A 15,286-nucleotide genomic window follows, 5' to 3' on the forward strand; every position below is an offset into this window, starting at 1 on the left:
TATCCGGCGCTGCTAGCGCTCCGGGACATTCAGGGCAGAAGTTACGACAAGTGCGGGCGGAAGTGGCTTCTGCCAGGGGACGCGGTAGAACCCTCTGTGGATGTGACGGCACGACGGAAGTGCAGGCGGGTTCTGCTAAGGGCAGAAGCTGAACCTTCGGAACGGTCCCGGGCTTCCGGAAGGGACTTCTGGGGAAGTGGGAGGGTGGAGACGCGACAGGTTCATGAATTATGCATCAAGGTACGAGGAGAGGTGTGGATTCTTAAAAAGACTAGGGTCCCGTTTCCCTTCCCTCGGAGGGGAATAGGCTGATGTCGGAAGTTACCGTTCTTTTTTCTCATACTCTCAAGAATGTCTCAATACTTTGAATATGCGGGAAAGGATAGGATGTGGTTTTCTGAGGTCCCTACTTAGACCCAAAGAGTAACTAATAACCTCTCCCAGCCATCAAAATGTGACCCCTCCCCGACCACACCCCTTACTCTCCTTGCTTCGGGCTCTACGTTCGTGTTGTCCTCGTCCACATCTCTCTCTCCTCACTCTGCTTTGCTTTTAAATATAGCACTCATGGCTACCTGATCTTATATTGTTCGCTGTCCAGCTCTTCCCACTAGAATCTCGGCTCCGTGAGGGCAAGGACTTTGAGCTGTTCTCTGCTGTATCCTCAGAGCCTGCCACTTAGTAAGCAGGTCAGTAAACGTTTGTTGCATAAATGAATACTAAGGATGAAACACTTGGGGAAGCCTTCCTTCATTGTTTCAACTCATAACAGTTCTTTTCTCTGAATTCCTACAGCATTTAGTCTGTACCTTTTGTTCCTGTTTTAACTAACTCTTCAGTAAGGTTGTCAGCTCCTCAGGGAAGAAACTGTTTCATACATGCTATCCTTCCCACTGCTTTGCTCAGTACTTAGTAGATGCTGAATAAATATATGTTATTTGAGTAAATGAATGCAGCCACGAGCCCACATCTTGATCTGGCCAGAATCCCTCGGGCTCAGCTCTATTTTGATTGAAGCAGAATTGAAGTCCTTCCTATTAACAGTAATAGTGCCTTGCTTTAGAGAGCAAAATAACCCTAATAGAAATAATTATAATGCCCATTTTACAGATGATGAAAATAAGATTCCGAAGATTTAAGTGATTTTTCCCAAGGTCACAGCAAAGAAGTAGCGAAGGACACCTAAAAGTAAATATTTAAATTAAATGTTTAAATAGAAAATACATACCTTTGGCTTGTAATCATAGTTTGTATCTTTTTAAAAGTGTCTACTGTCTTCATCACATTTTTGGGCTCTGCAGTTAGGCTGTGTTAACTGAAAAGCAACCGTGGGCAGGATAAGGATCTCAAGGGCTCAGGTGTGACCAGACTAGTTGCTGCATGGGTCAGAGATTGATGATTGGAGAAACTTTGACTTTGGGGGCTGAGATAGAAAAGTGAGAGCAAAATAGTTAAGGTTCTTCCCTATTCTTTTCCTGTCTACATTAACTGGTACTCCCCGGGCCTCAGTGTCTCCAACTGTCAGCCCTGGTCCTACCCTTGCTGTAAGAAGCAAGTTTTAAGTGCTTTGAAGTCCTTAGAGAAAAGCTTTAGATAAATAAATGTGGGGTGTGGGGGAGGAGGCCTGTTAATTTTAGCCTGGGGTTTTCCAGCTGGCGTTACTGTTTCCATCTTGAATCACTTCCACACCCTGAGCTCTGCCTGGGAGATCCCTCCTCCTGGGGGCTTCCCCATTCCCTGGTTTGGTCTGAGCCATAATGGTAAGTATTCCAGAAAAATGCTTAAGAGAAGCCTGGCTGAGTCATTTGATGCACAACTCAGGAGGCACAGAAGACGTGGTGATGAGAGACACTGGTCCCAGTGGGGCCTATGATGCGTGGCCCCCAAGAACCAAAAGGGTAGTAAGGCCATTGTTTATGTTCTTCGTCTGTCACTAAGCAGTGACTCTCTGCTTACCAGTTGCAGGCTTCTGAGGCCCTCCCAAGGCCCCATAGTCTCAGTTTCAACTCCATGAGAGATAAAGGTTAAGATCTGTTCCCCAGAGCCTCACAGACTCTTCATGGTTAGCATGACAATGCAGTTTAGTTTGGGATAATTCTTTTAGGACAACTCCTTTCTCTGTCTTTCTCTGTCATCTGATTTTCATGGGGAAGAAGGGCATTTAGGGAGAGGGAACAGGTAAGGATCTCCAGTGTCTTGCTGGCACATTTAAATTTATTTTAAATTTAGAGAAACAGCAGTCTAATCAGGCAATAATTGATTCCCTCTTCATTAAGGGCCTTCATGTGTGGCTTTTGCATATGGATGAGCCACCGGGTCACACTGTCCCTCTGAAGAGCGATAGTCACAAAAGTGATAGAGCCCAGGGTGCCCTCCAGGCACTTGAGTGCCTTCCATTTCTATGCCAGTCATGTGGTCTGTGTCTGTCCATCCATCGTCCCTCCCCTCTTCCCCCCCACCCCCCACGAGATTCCTGTGGGGAAAGAAGGGGAAGGTTAATGAGGCTTCCTCTCCCCTCTCACTGCCCCCAACCCATCCCATCAGCGCCTCTTCCTGCACCTTCAGGTTCCATCCAGCCCTCCCTTCCACCAGGGATCTCCTCAGCCCACTGGGTTGACTGTGAGCCCTCCTCAGCAGCTTGTTTGCCTCGCACCTCTGCTTTGAGTTGGTTCATCACTCCTTCGCCCCCCCACTCTGCTTCTTTCCTCTGTAGCAGTCTGTCAGTTTCTTAGGGAGTCTGACACCCTGAATGTACGTACTACTCTGGTCCTGAGAAATCCGCTCCCTCCTCCCCACTCGCCATTGTGTGCTGCGTGGACTCAGCCACACTTCCCTGGATACACAGGAAAGCTCCCCAACTCCTAAAACACGCACCTACCCACACATATACATTCCTAATTCTAGCTGCAAAGATAAACGCATGGAGGCAGACACAGTCCAGGGCAGCCCAGACTGCCCTCTCGCGCGTTATAGTCTCCTCTCCTCCTGGAGCTCCCCCATTTCCAGGGAGCAAGTGGGGCACAGATGGGGGTGGGGGGAGAAATGGGACCTGGGTGGTTACCATGGTAACAGAGCCTAGCAACAGCTGAGAGGCTGATGTGTGGGCTTTTGCAGGGCTGTTAGGAGAACCAAACCTAGACTTAGGGGCTCAGAGGTGACTGATTCCAGCTGGGCAGCCTGTGTGCCCTCCCCCGGACACACCCCTTGATGCCACCCCCACGCCCCAGCAGTGCCTCTCTCAGAGGAGGCAGAGTGCGGAAAGCTAATGAGTGTTAACCACAGGGCTTCTAATGCTGCACAGCTTTTGGGGGGCAGCTGTGGGTGGGGGCAGGTTAGGGAGCAAGGCTGAAAATAAACCAGGCCAGGCAGCCTCCTTCCTGTGGCTCCCTCTCATCTCTTTCCCATCGCTCCATTTTTCTCTTCTCCTTTCACCCTTCACCTTTCATCTGTCTTATCAGCTCTCTCTTCTTCCTTTCCTTGCTTGCTCCATTGCCCGTCCTTCTACGTAATTTTCCCTTTTCTTCTTTCTCCTTTCTCCTGGTCTCTCTTGACCTTCACTGGCAAGTAACAAGCAAGCCACTCTTCCAATTTCTCTCTTGCTCCGGCTGCTCCTCGTCATCAGGACTGCTCCCTTCAGTTTCTCTGCCTTCCATCCTGTCCCAAGTCAATGCCCCGAATCCCAACAGAGCAAGTCTGATGGGGTTACCCGCTTCGTCCTTCTTTCCCTCTCTCTTGGCTGCCCATTGCCTCCTCTCCTCTCCTCTCTGCAGGGCTCCTAAGGCAGAACCAGGGACTCGAATATCTTGCAAAGGCTTTATTTGAAAATTTTGAAACTTACATCCCACAAGAATTCAAGATTATCACCACAAGAAGAAAGAGATAATACAAAAATATATATCACAGCATAGGAGCCAGGTAAGAGAGGAAGAAGGAAGGAAGATGGAAAAACAGAAGTAGGACAAACCTCAGGGGAAGAGAGAGGGAAGGGGAAAGGTGGCAGAGTGGAAGAACCAAGGAGGGAGGAAGGAGGGGTGTGAGGGAGCCTAGGAAGGGGAGGGTGGACTGGGAGGCAGAGCTCCCCATGGCCTTGAACCAGTGGGCTCCAATCCCTGGCAGCCTGGGTGGAGTTAGGGGGGCCCTCAGGGAGGCTGGGACGTGGAGGACTGGCTCAGGGGCTCTGAACTCCAGAGAGTGACACACATAGACAGCCAGGACAGATAAGACAAAAGGGACTTAGGAGGAAGGGAAGGGCAAATGGGAGCCCCTTTCTCATGTAGTGCAGCAGGTGACTCCCCAAAACCCATCTCCCAGACAATTGAATTTAGCAGTGGGGTGGGGGAGAAGTTGGGGCCTCACTACCCCTATTCCCGTGGGGGAGCCCTCAGGGTAATGAGCGCACCCTTGGAGTGGGATGGGGGAGACAGTGAAACACACGACATGGAATGGCATGGGACCATGACAGTTGGGGGCCCGAGGAGCCCCCAGCTCACCTCCCACCCACCTCTGGGGCAGCATGCAGGGGCCACAGAAACTAGATCAGTGGGTGTTCCTGAGGGAGAGTGTGAGCACGACACGCAACACCACAACATGGGGCCGGGAAGTGCATGAGAGAGGTGACAGTGAAGTCACCCACTGACCTCTGAGTGACTGAGCTGAGCATGGAACCTGGGAAGAAGAGAAAGTGAAGAAGGAGAAACCAAAGGGAGAAAGGGAGGGGTCAGCAGAGGGCAGGGAGGGAGATGGGGAAAGGGTCTGGAGACTGGCTGTACAAGAGCATGAGTGTGTGCAATGGCCTGTGAGGGTGGAGGTGAGTGTGCAAGGCTTTCATGTGAGTGTGCAAGGGTAGGGATGGGGGTCCAGAAGCCACAAATATGTGAGGCCCCCACCTAAAGAAGGGTGAGCAGGTAGGATCACCTATGGGCCAGTAAGTGTTCCAGGGTGCTGTGCAAGGGCGGGAGCCAGGAGCACCTGTGGCCCCAGCTCCCACAGCTGTCCCCCCTAATGGGATGGGGGCTATGCCAGCCCCTTGGCCTCCTGCTTGGTGGCACCCCAACGTTGAGGGGCATCAAAGATTCACCAGGGGAATCCTAAGAGGAAGAGGGAAAGGGCACAGTCAGGAACCAAGGGGTAGGTGAGAATCGAGAGAGAATCAAGGAAAGTCCAACAAAAAAGAAAGGGAGTCAAGGTTAAGAGGGCTGAGTTGGATTTAAATGGCAACATGAGAACAGGACATAGGTCCCCAGAGAGGGCCAGGGGCTGTGGAGGCACCAGGCCTGCCTGTTCCCCACCCACCCAGGAGGCAGCACTCCAACCACAGCCCCGGAGACCTACATTGCTTCCCCTCCCCAACCTCCCATCCCTTTGCCCCTGCCCTCACCGGTTCAACTGGAAGGCTGGAGCCCCCTTGGGCTGGGGCATCCCAGGCCGGGGTCCCCCTCGGGGCTCCTCATGGTCAGGGGTGGGGGTAGGCGAGTCCCCAAAGGCCCCCAGCACAGTGACCCCGGCTGGGGACAGGTCTGTCAGTGGCTGCTGGCTCTCCTCCTGCCTCAGGGCACCCTGCTGCCCTGAGGGCCTGCGCCGCTTCTGGCTGCGGTCCCAGCTGGTGCACAGAAGGAAAGGTTATCTCACACGTATAAGAAGCCCCCGTCCTGGGCCAGCAGTGCTGGTCACCCCTAGCCTCCCTCGGGCACCCCCAACATCCTACAGCAGAGAAAACGGCCTCTAACAGATCCCAACACCAAGCCTCCTGAGACTGTGTGTCCACAAAACCACTTCCCCTACACCTCAGAGGGCTCGGGGATCTAAACCTCCTCCTGACCTGGTCCAGATCCACAGAATGAGTATGTCCTCCCCACCAACAAACAGAGTCCCCCAGAATTGCCCCCTCCCCCATGCATACCCAGAAGGGCCATTTCTCTCCTCAGCAGGCGCCTGGCAGGTTTAGTTCTGGATCAAAGTCAGCTAATGACTGGACACCTGAGTCTAATGATTCTCTCAGTAAAGTGTGAAGGAGTGAGTGACCCATTATTAAATGCATGCAAAGAAAACTCCAGACTTTCTCCCTCCTCTCCCTTCTGAAGGGGCTCTGCAGAATGGGTCCGTTTTCTCTCTCTTGGAGGAAATGGGGACATGGGATGCCCACCAGAGCCCCGAGTGCACATAAATAATTCCATCTCTCCCATTATCCTGTATTTCCCCGAGAGAAGGAATCTGCCTGGATTTCTCATTGTCTCCCCCCACCCAAATCCTTACTGTCTTTCCCCAAAGTCTTGCCTTAATCCACCACTTCCTATCCCACCTCCAGCAAAATTGCCATCTTTGCTCCTTTCCTCCTTCCTGCCTAAACACTGCCAAACATTCAGTCCCCATCTGCCAGCACCCTCCTCTGCCCAGCTTACCAGAACTTGAAGATGATGCCAGTGGCCACAAGAACAATGATGATGGAGATGGTAATTGTGACATAGAGCTGGGGGTCCACACCTGATTCGGGTGGGGAGAAAGTTTTAGGGAGGCTTGATGTGGGAGGAGAGGGATGCAGTTCAGGAAGCTTAAGGATTTTTGCCATTTGAATTCACATTGCCAAGCTCTTTCTGCTTTTCTGGAGCCTCCCCACTTTATACTTTTTTCCTTGGTGAGGAAGAGTGGCCCTGAGCTAACATCTGTTGCCAATTTTCCTCTTTTTTTGTTTTTCTCCCCAAAGCCCCAGTACATAGTTGTGTATCCTAGTTGTAGGTCATTCTAGCTCTTCTATGTGGGATGCCACTGCAGCATGGCCTGATGAGCAGTGCTAGGTCCACGCCCAGGATCTGAACCGGCGAACCCCAGGCCACCGAAGCCGAGCATGTGAAGTTAACCACTCAGCCACAGGGCCAGCCCCTGCCCCTTTATTCTTATCATCCGCTTTCCTGAGAGTTTTCAGCTCATTTCCTCCCAAATCCTTTTCCTCTACTTTCCCAAGTCTTCTGATACCTGTGATGAGGAGGAGGCTCCAAGGTCAGAGAAGACCCCTCTCTCTGCACAGAAACTAGGGGGTGGAAATGTCCACCTCTTCCCTGGCTCCACCCTCAAGCCACTGGCCCTGTCTCAGCATTCCCTGAGCAAGATCTCACCCCAGAGGTCCCTTTCATCCATGGGGTTCCTCTGCATGGAATACTCCACTCCCACTCCGTCCTCAAGGTCCAGCTCGAATGTCAATTCTTGGAAGGGGTCCCGATCCCCAGGCAGAAGTGGTCCCTCCCTTCTCTCCTTTCCTGAGAACATGCTGTGTGTGCCTCTGTCAGAGCATTTATTACACTGACTCATCCCCCGAGTATGTACACCTCTGTCTTCTCCAGTGGACCCAAGCTCCTTGAGGGCTCGGCTGGCATCTTCATCTCTGCCTCCTGTGCCAGCATAGTGCCTGACACGTCTGTGGAAGGAGCTAACAAAGCCTCTGTTGCTGCCCTCAGAGTCTTCACCCAGCCTGCCCGCCCGTCATATCCCTACCAGCCTCTCCCACTCCCACTCACCTTCCCCACGGCCCCCGAACAGGAATGGCCGCAGGGTGGCAGGTGCTTCTCCAAGGATGAGCCCATCTCCATCACCCCGCATGGAGTCTGAGTTGGGATGCGGGGTAGCCAGCCCATGGGGGGCTGCAAAACCATAGTCCAGGGGCAGAAATCCAGGATTGGCAGAGTTGGGGTCCCCCCCATCCTCTCGAGACACTGTAGGGCCCCATACAATAGCCCAGGGATACTGGGATGAGGGTGGTCCCTCCTCAAAGCCTGATGGGGTGGCAGGGGGCGCAGTGCCCGGCAGGACTTGCCGACGTGACCTTGGGACCCGAGGGGATCGGCTTGGTGGGGGTGCCCGCTCCCACACGCACACATGGCGTGGGGCTGAGGGGCCTCCCCGGGCACAGGGGGGCCGGGCTGGGGCTGGTGGGGTTCGAGGTGAGGAGGAGGAAGAACCTTGAGCAGGTGGTGGGAGGGGTAGCAGCAACAGTGGCCAGAGAGAGAGGAGGTGGGACAGCAGCAGTGCAGGCCTGCAAGAAAGGAGAGAAAGTGGCTGAGGCACAAGCCCATCTTGGGCCTTTGTGTGGGGAGGACAGGCTCATCCCAGAGATCCCAGGCTGCCTCCCTCCAGGTTTCTCTGCAAAAGCAGGTGGGCCTTGGGAAGACCGGCCCCATTTCCTAACTTCCTGGGGTCTAGCCCTCAGGATAGAAGGCCCTGGGTGGGCATAGGAGGGAAACAGCCAAGACCCCAGGAAAACGGCCTCCAAGCTCCCCCTGCTGTGCCAAACTTACCACATCCTGGACTCCATGTCCGAGATCTTCCTCAGCTGTGACCCAGAATTTCAGCCTTTACTGGAGGAGAGAGGGAGTTGTCACACCCTAACCCTGCCCTGAGTACGTCCCCAGCTCATTCACCCACCAGTTCTACCCCCGTCTCCCCTCCCAGGCTGCCGGCTGCCACCTATGCTGCTGCCACCCAGGATTCACTGCCGCTGAGCATCCTTTTGGGGAAAAAACTCTCAGAGTGGTTCTCTCTGTATCCCCTAGCCCCTGTTTACAACTTCCCAGGTCCCCACCCCAGGGTCTACTCTCACTTCTCTGGCTTCCTTCCTTCTCACTTCCTCTGCCCACAGCTCCGAGCTTTTCTTGGATCTTAATTTAGAGCCAAGAACCTTGTGATTCCTTGAGCACCTACCGCTAGGGAGGGAGTCTGAGGGTGGGGGAGGGAAGAGGAAGTCAATCTGAGTGAGTGAGTGTGTGGTGCGTGCACAGGGGGAGCATCCCAGCCTACCCACCCCACTTGTAGTCCCCGGCATTTCTCTTATGATTGGCCCCAGGAATCTGCATCTTCAGGAGAAGGGGAGGAGGAGATGGAGAGATGGAAAGAAAGAGACAGAGGAAGAGAGAGGTGGGTGGGAGAAAAACTACAGAATATAATTTTTGCTCAGTGTTTAATCATCGAAATGCATAGGTGCCCTCTGAAGGGAGGTGGAGTTGGAGAGAGGCCACCCCCTCAAATGTAGCTCTCCTGGGGAAAGAGTCCTGGGAGAATCAGGATGGTTGGTTTTGAAAGAGGAAGGACATATTCTCAGAGCTGAGGGTGATGGATCCAAGGGGACCAGGCTTCCCGAGTGAACAGGGATCTGACACTCTGTGTCCTCTGGATTCTGGGTCTAAATCTGAACATTAAGAACTCTCAGAGAATAAGAGGGGAATAAGATGGAAAAGTCTGGGAAGGGGATGGGAAAGGGGGCAGTGGGGAGAGATAAAAGGGGGAAAGGCTGAGAGAGGGAAGGGTGGTGAGGAGGGAGGAGAGAGGCGAAGAGGAAGCGGCCACACAGTGCAGGGTGAGGAAGAGGAGTCAGTCCTGAAAGGGAATGGACTGGGAAGGTGGGTACAGAAGACTGGAAGCTTGGAGGATGCTGAAGGGAGAACAGGACAGGAGTAAAGGTCAGAGAGGGAAACTGAGAGGGTGAAAAGGTCACAGGAGCCAGGAAGAAGGTGGAAAGGCTGGAGAAGGAAGGGAAGGTTCAGGCAGGACGGGAAGCGGAAAGAATAGAAGGGGAAGAGAGTTATGGGGTAGAGGAGACCAGGGATGGAAGAAAGGGAATGGGAAAGCAGAGAGCATAATACTGAGGACAAAATGAGAAGAGGAAGGGACCGGGCCGAAAATGGGAACAGCAAAGATGGAGGAGTTGGAAATTGTTTCTTCAAATTTAAAGGGATATGGAGCTCTGGAAAGAGATGGGGATGGGGACATGGTGGGGAGAAGGGAGCGAGGGACGGGAAGAGAACGATGCCGGAGGGAGGGAGGAGTGTTAGAGCGAACCAGTGAAGCGGAGAAGGGCTCACAGGGACAACTGTGGCCAGCAGACTTCAGGACTCACTTGCCTCTCCGCCTGTGCATCGCCCCCCCCCCCCCCACGCCCCCACCAACGTCAACTTCAGTCCCCGGACCCCGCACTCCCATTAGCCGCCCCCTCCAGGAAGCCCGCAGTCCCCAGGCAGGCGCGCCACCCCCACCCTCTCCTCTCTCCTCACCGACCTGTTGTGCGCAGGAGACAGCTGGGGGTGGGGCGGGAGCCTTGGGGTGGGGGAACACGGCCGCATCCCCAGCGTTGCCCGGAGCCCACCCCTCCCACAGGCCCGTGCTCCCCGGGCAGGGCTGGAAAGCGGCGAGAGTGAAAAAACGAGGACGAGGAGGTCGGCGAAGGGACTCCGAGGGAGGGAGCGCCGAGAGCAGAAAGAGAACCCTAGGCAGGAGGATGCGAGGAGCCGAGGGCTGAGCCGAAGGCGGGATGGAGGCAGCTGCGGGGACGGTGACCGCTGCGCCAGGAGGGCACGATGGAGTCGGGACGGCGGAGGGATGGAGAGCGCGGCGGGGAAGGAGCGCTTAGGGGCTGGAGGCTTGAGCCCGGGGACCGAGGACTGCGCCGGGAGGGGCGGGGGGCGCGGAGTCGGGAAGGGCAGGGCCGGGGTCCTTGGGGTGGGGGCGTGGGAGGTCCCTCTCACTCACCTGCATGCCTGGCGCGGTGGCGCGACAGCTGCGGGCGCTCAGTGCTGCGCGGCGCTGGGGGCTCGCGGGAGCGAGTGGGGCACGGGGCATGGTCAGGGGCTTTGGCCGGCTGCGGGGCGCTGGAGAGGGTGGGGGGCGGGCGCCCGGGGCGCGGGGCGGCGGCGGCGGCGGGAGATGCTCGGCTCGGCTCGGCTCGGCTCGGGCGGCGCTCGGCTCGGCTGGGCTCGGCGCGGCAGCTCGGAGCGCTCGGTCTCCGCCTCTCCCCCTCCCGCCTGTAGGCCACGCACGGTTTAACCCTCCCGCCGCCGCGCCGCAGGAGTCACGTCCAGCTGAGTCCCAGGTAAAGGGTTGGAAAGGGCAGCTGATGGTGAGCGACCGTCTGACTTCCTGGGTTCCGACAGCGGGCTTCCCCACCCCTTTCACCCCAACTCCATGGACACCCGTGGTCGCCCTAGTCAGTTTCTGAGATTCTGAGTCACCCAACGCTCTTCATCCCTAACTCTGTTTCGCCCCTGGCGGAGCATGCCTAGTACCAGAGATCAAGGTGGGGATGAAGATCCGGCACCATCCTTGGATTATCCCTGAAGTTTGATCCCCCGATTCCACTCTGGCCTTGCTACAGTGTGTTCTTCTCCAAATGCTCTTTGAAATAAGTAGATCCAGTCGCATTACTCAGCTTTTCTAGCACTCAGAATATCCAAACTCCTTACTGTGACTTACAGGGCCCTATATGACCTGGCTCCCACTCTGATCTCCTCTCCTAACACTCCTTATGCCCCAACTGAACTTGACCTGATCTTTGTTCCTAGAACTAGAGGAGCTTAACCTGCCGCAGGGCCTTTGCACTTGCTGTTCCCTCTTCCCGGAATGTTTTTCCCTGATTTTTCACAATGACTCACTCTTTTCGTTAAAATCTCACTTGGATCCAATATCACCTCCTCTGGGAAGCCTTACCTAACTTCTCTATCAAAAGCAGCTTCTCCTGCCTCCACTCTCACCCCATCCCTCTTTATCATATTACCCTGTGTTATTCAGGTTGTGCTTCTAGGACATGACACTCTCCTAGTTTCTCTCCAACCTCACTGGTTTTTCTTTCTCTGTCCTCTTCCACTCGACCTCTAAATGTCAGAGCCTCCTAGGGCTTAGTCCTTGGCCCTCTTCTCTTTCCACATTCTCTGTCCAGTGATGTCATCCAGTCCCAAGGCTTAAATACTATGTAAATGTCATCGAGTCCTAAATTTATATCCAGAGCTCCAGACTCATTTATTCAACAGCCTACTTGACATCTCCACTTGGATGTCTAATAGCCATGCAAAGCTAACGCAGCTAAAATAGATGTCTTGAATTCTCCCCCCACCAATCCATTCCTCTTCCAGTGTTCCCCTTCCTAGGACATGCTGACTGCTACTTGTTCAGGCCAAAAACTTAGGAAACGTCCTTCCTCATTTTCCCTTTTCTCACTGATCCCACCCTCTATCTAATTCACCCGCAAGTCTTGTGAGCTCTGTATCCAACATGTAAGAATCCATCTACTTCTCTCCATCTTTGTTGCTATCATCCTGGTCCAAGCCATCATCTGTCATCTGGAATATCACGATAGCTACCTAGCTGGCCCCTAGCTTCTGCCCTTGCCCTTTACAAACTAGTCTTCACATTTTCTAGTAATATTTTGAAAATCTAAATCATATCGTGCTCTTCCCTGTTTAACATATTTGAGTGGCTTTTCTGGAATAAATCTGAACTCCTTGTTAGGAGAGGCCCCCCAACTTGTGTTCCTTCTCAGTGTCCAAACAATGCTCCTGCCAGATTGGACTTCTTTATGTTCTAGAGCATCCGAAATCATTCTCTTAGCACCCCTGCACTTTTGATTCCCTCTTCCTGAAAACCTTTGTCCCCACACCCATTTCCACCTGGTTGGCTCCCTCTTGTCATTCAGCCACCCACTCTGTGTCATCTGTATGTTTCATTGTCTTTCCAACTCATCACTCTCTGAAATGATCTTACATTTGTTTACTGTTTGTTGTCTGCCTTCTGAGCCCCACATACACCGGAGAACACAGATCTCATTTGTTTTATTCACCCTGTATCTTTCCTCATGCCTGGAACACAGTAGCTGCTCAGTATTTATTGCTTAGTGACCTTCACCTGGGACCCCTGCCCACTCTGAACTCGTCATTCTCTCCTCTGCTTTCCACCTGCCTTTCCTCTCTATCTGCCTGCCGTCCCTGATCTCTTTCCTGTGCCGAATGCTTTAGGCTGAGTCTCTGCTCACACCCCCGTCCCTCTAGACTCTCGCCCTTCATCCCCTGCGCTATCACTATCATTAGCCTGGCACTCACGCCTCCCGGAAGGAAGCCTGCTGTTCTGACCAGCACCTGCAGCGGCTGCCCTCCTGCTTGCCTGTCCCTGACAGCCCTTCATTCCGAGGTCAGAACCGGAGTGAGTGAGCCATCCTCCTAGTGTCTCCCAGTGGCAGGGGAAAGACGGTGCACACTGGATGTGAACTGGGCCATGTGAGGCAGGGTATGCCAATCCTGCCATATCCTGGGCCCCAATGAGCCCCAGTGCATCCTGAGGATATGCTGTAAGAGGACGCATTGTGTGATGGGTGTGGGTCCTATTTATCAAGGGAATATTCACTACCAGTGTAAGTGTCTTTTACACTGAGGACTTTGGGTCATTATCAGTTATTTCTAGTATCTTGATTCGTTCATTCCTTCAATGACTATTCTTTGAACACCTCCTACATGCTGGGTGCCATGCTACGGGCTGGGGATACAGTGGAGAGCAAGAACAAAGTCATCACTCTCTTCATGGAACTTCAAATTGCATGAGGGAGACGCTGAAATACAGAGTGATAAGTGTGTCTTCAGATGAATTTGAGGACCTTCTCACACTCCACAGTCTATAAATTCTCTCCCTCTCTCTGGCTCTGCTGGTATCTTTGTCAGTATCTCCAGGCTCATTGGGGGTCTCAGTATTTGTCAGGGTAAATTTCTCTCTGTTTCTTCTTCTCAAATGTCCAACATCCTTCTGAACTCTTCTCACCCGCAGCTGATGATTTTGCTTGCTGCTTTTCTGAGAAAATAGAAGCAGACAGAAGAGAACTTCCCCACTTTCCCCACATCCCAGCCCACCTCTCCTGTCGGGGATCCCAGAGCTTTTCAACCACCCGAAGTCATCGTTCCAACGACTGTCCGTCCCTCTCGCGCAGCATCTCTCTTGATTATTCCCAGCAGCTTGTAAGTGCACTGTCATTTCCTGCATCTTAAACAAACCCTCCATCCTCTGCCCCTCTCTACTTCCCTTTATAGCAAACTGCCTCCTAAGATGGTCTCTATTCGTTGTCTTTTCCACTTCTCCTTCCATTCCTTCTCTTTTCCTTTTATTAAACTATTTAATTTTTGTAATTCATTATTTTGAATTGGTAATACATTCACATGTGCAAAAAAAGTTTTCAATATATTAAAAGACATATAAAGTTCTCATTCTCACTTCTGCCCACCATCTTTCCAGGTCCCATCCCTGCCCTCGATGTGACTAATTTCTGTGTTCTTCCAGAGTTTCATTATGCATACACAAGCAAACAGTAGTATGCAGTCTTACTCTTTCATGTATTTTACGTAAAAGTTGGCACACATTGTACACTTCTACATCTTTCCTTTTTTTTTTAAAGATTGGCACCTGAAGTAACAACTGTTGCCGATCTTCTTTTTTTTTTTTTAATTGCTTTTTCTCCTCAAATCCCCCCAATACATAGTTGTATATTTTTAGCTGTGGGTCCATCTAGCTGTGGCATGTGGGACGCCACCTCACCATGGCCTGATGTGTGGTGCCATGTCCACATCCAGGATCTGAATCAGTGAAACCCTGGGCCGCCGAAGCAGAGTGGGCGAACTAACCAGTCAGCCGTGGTGCCAGCTCCTACATCTTTCCTTTTTGACTTAACAGTGTATCTTTGCTATCTTGCCATATCAGTACCAATCCATAGGGAGCTTTGTCATCCTTTTACACAGCCTCATGGTATGCGGACGTGTGGTTGTACTTCCTAATCTCTCTTGAACCCACTACCCACTCCTGTTAGGCTTCTGCCCAAAGTACCCTGCTGAAATTCCTCAAGGAATATGACCAGACCTCCATATTTCCAAATCCAAAGGTCAATTGTCACTCAGTATAACGGTCCCAAGATTTAGCCATCCTGTGGCATGTAGCTGGAGTCCAGACACTTTCACTGGAATATAATGTGCCACTGTGTGAATACACCAAATATATCGTAATTTATCTATTCTCCTCTTGATGGATTTAGGAATTGTTTCTATTTTTGGCTATTACAGTGGTGCATCCTTGTTAGTATGGTAGTGAGTATCCCTGCCTATCACGCGGGAGACTGGGGCTTGATTCCCCGACGGGGAGGCCAGGTGCATCTTTTAACAAAAAAAAGACCTGTCATTGCCCCTGCAAGGTGCTCCATGACACGTGGAATATATAGATGGACGAGGAGCTGTACATCCCCATTGTGCCTGGAACTGTGTAAATTAGGGCGCTTCCGAAAGGTACCCTGCTGCCCCAGAGTGCAGTGAGTGAGAAAAAAAAAGGGGGGGGCCGGTCCTGTGGCCGAGTGGTTAAGTTCGCACGCTCCGCTTTGGTGGCCCAGGGTTTGGCCGGTTCAGATCCTGGATGCAGACATGGCACCACTCATCAGAGCATGTTGAGGTGGCGTCCCACATGACACAGCTAGAAAGACCCACAACTAAAAATACACAACTATGTACTGGGG

At 52.7% G+C, this 15,286-nt stretch overlaps 2 protein-coding genes and 1 long non-coding RNA gene across 7 annotated transcripts in view; 2 read left to right on the plus strand and 1 right to left on the minus strand.

The window, feature by feature from the left end:
• Nucleotides 1-95: 95 nt before the first annotated feature.
• On the plus strand, nucleotides 96-3,915 carry LOC102147794 (uncharacterized). The gene is made up of 4 exons (XR_290426.4): nucleotides 96-240; nucleotides 563-689; nucleotides 1,111-1,188; nucleotides 3,771-3,915. It is a non-coding gene; the product is annotated as an uncharacterized lncRNA (long non-coding RNA).
• On the minus strand, nucleotides 3,800-11,017 carry PIANP (PILR alpha associated neural protein). 3 transcript variants are annotated; one of them, XM_001496868.7, is made up of 6 exons: nucleotides 10,510-11,017; nucleotides 8,286-8,345; nucleotides 7,509-8,023; nucleotides 6,399-6,480; nucleotides 5,378-5,599; nucleotides 3,800-5,087 (listed from the first exon to the last, which is right to left on the minus strand). In XM_001496868.7, the coding sequence occupies exons 2-6, from the start codon at nucleotides 8,300-8,302 to the stop codon at nucleotides 5,066-5,068; spliced, it is 858 nt and encodes a 285-aa protein (XP_001496918.1). In that variant the 5' UTR covers nucleotides 8,303-8,345; nucleotides 10,510-11,017; the 3' UTR covers nucleotides 3,800-5,065. The 3 variants fall into 3 exon arrangements, with proteins under 3 accessions (XP_001496918.1, XP_070125939.1, XP_070125940.1); XM_070269838.1 differs by lacking the exon at nucleotides 10,510-11,017 and adding an exon at nucleotides 10,039-10,422; XM_070269839.1 differs by lacking the exon at nucleotides 10,510-11,017 and adding an exon at nucleotides 8,588-8,625.
• The window catches only part of COPS7A (COP9 signalosome subunit 7A), a 23,978-nt gene continuing 18,902 nt past the window's right edge, over nucleotides 10,211-15,286 (plus strand). The window contains exon 1 of one of the 3 annotated variants that reach the window (XM_023643046.2): nucleotides 10,211-10,312. The gene's annotated coding sequence lies outside the window, so the exon portion shown is untranslated. Of the gene's footprint in view, nucleotides 10,313-13,563; nucleotides 13,752-15,286 lie in introns of those variants that run through there. The other 2 variants (XM_001496881.5, XM_070269840.1) reach the window with 2 other exon arrangements.

This window comes from Equus caballus, chromosome 6 (assembly GCF_041296265.1).
Source record: "Equus caballus isolate H_3958 breed thoroughbred chromosome 6, TB-T2T, whole genome shotgun sequence".
NCBI classification, from domain to species: domain Eukaryota; kingdom Metazoa; phylum Chordata; class Mammalia; order Perissodactyla; family Equidae; genus Equus; species Equus caballus.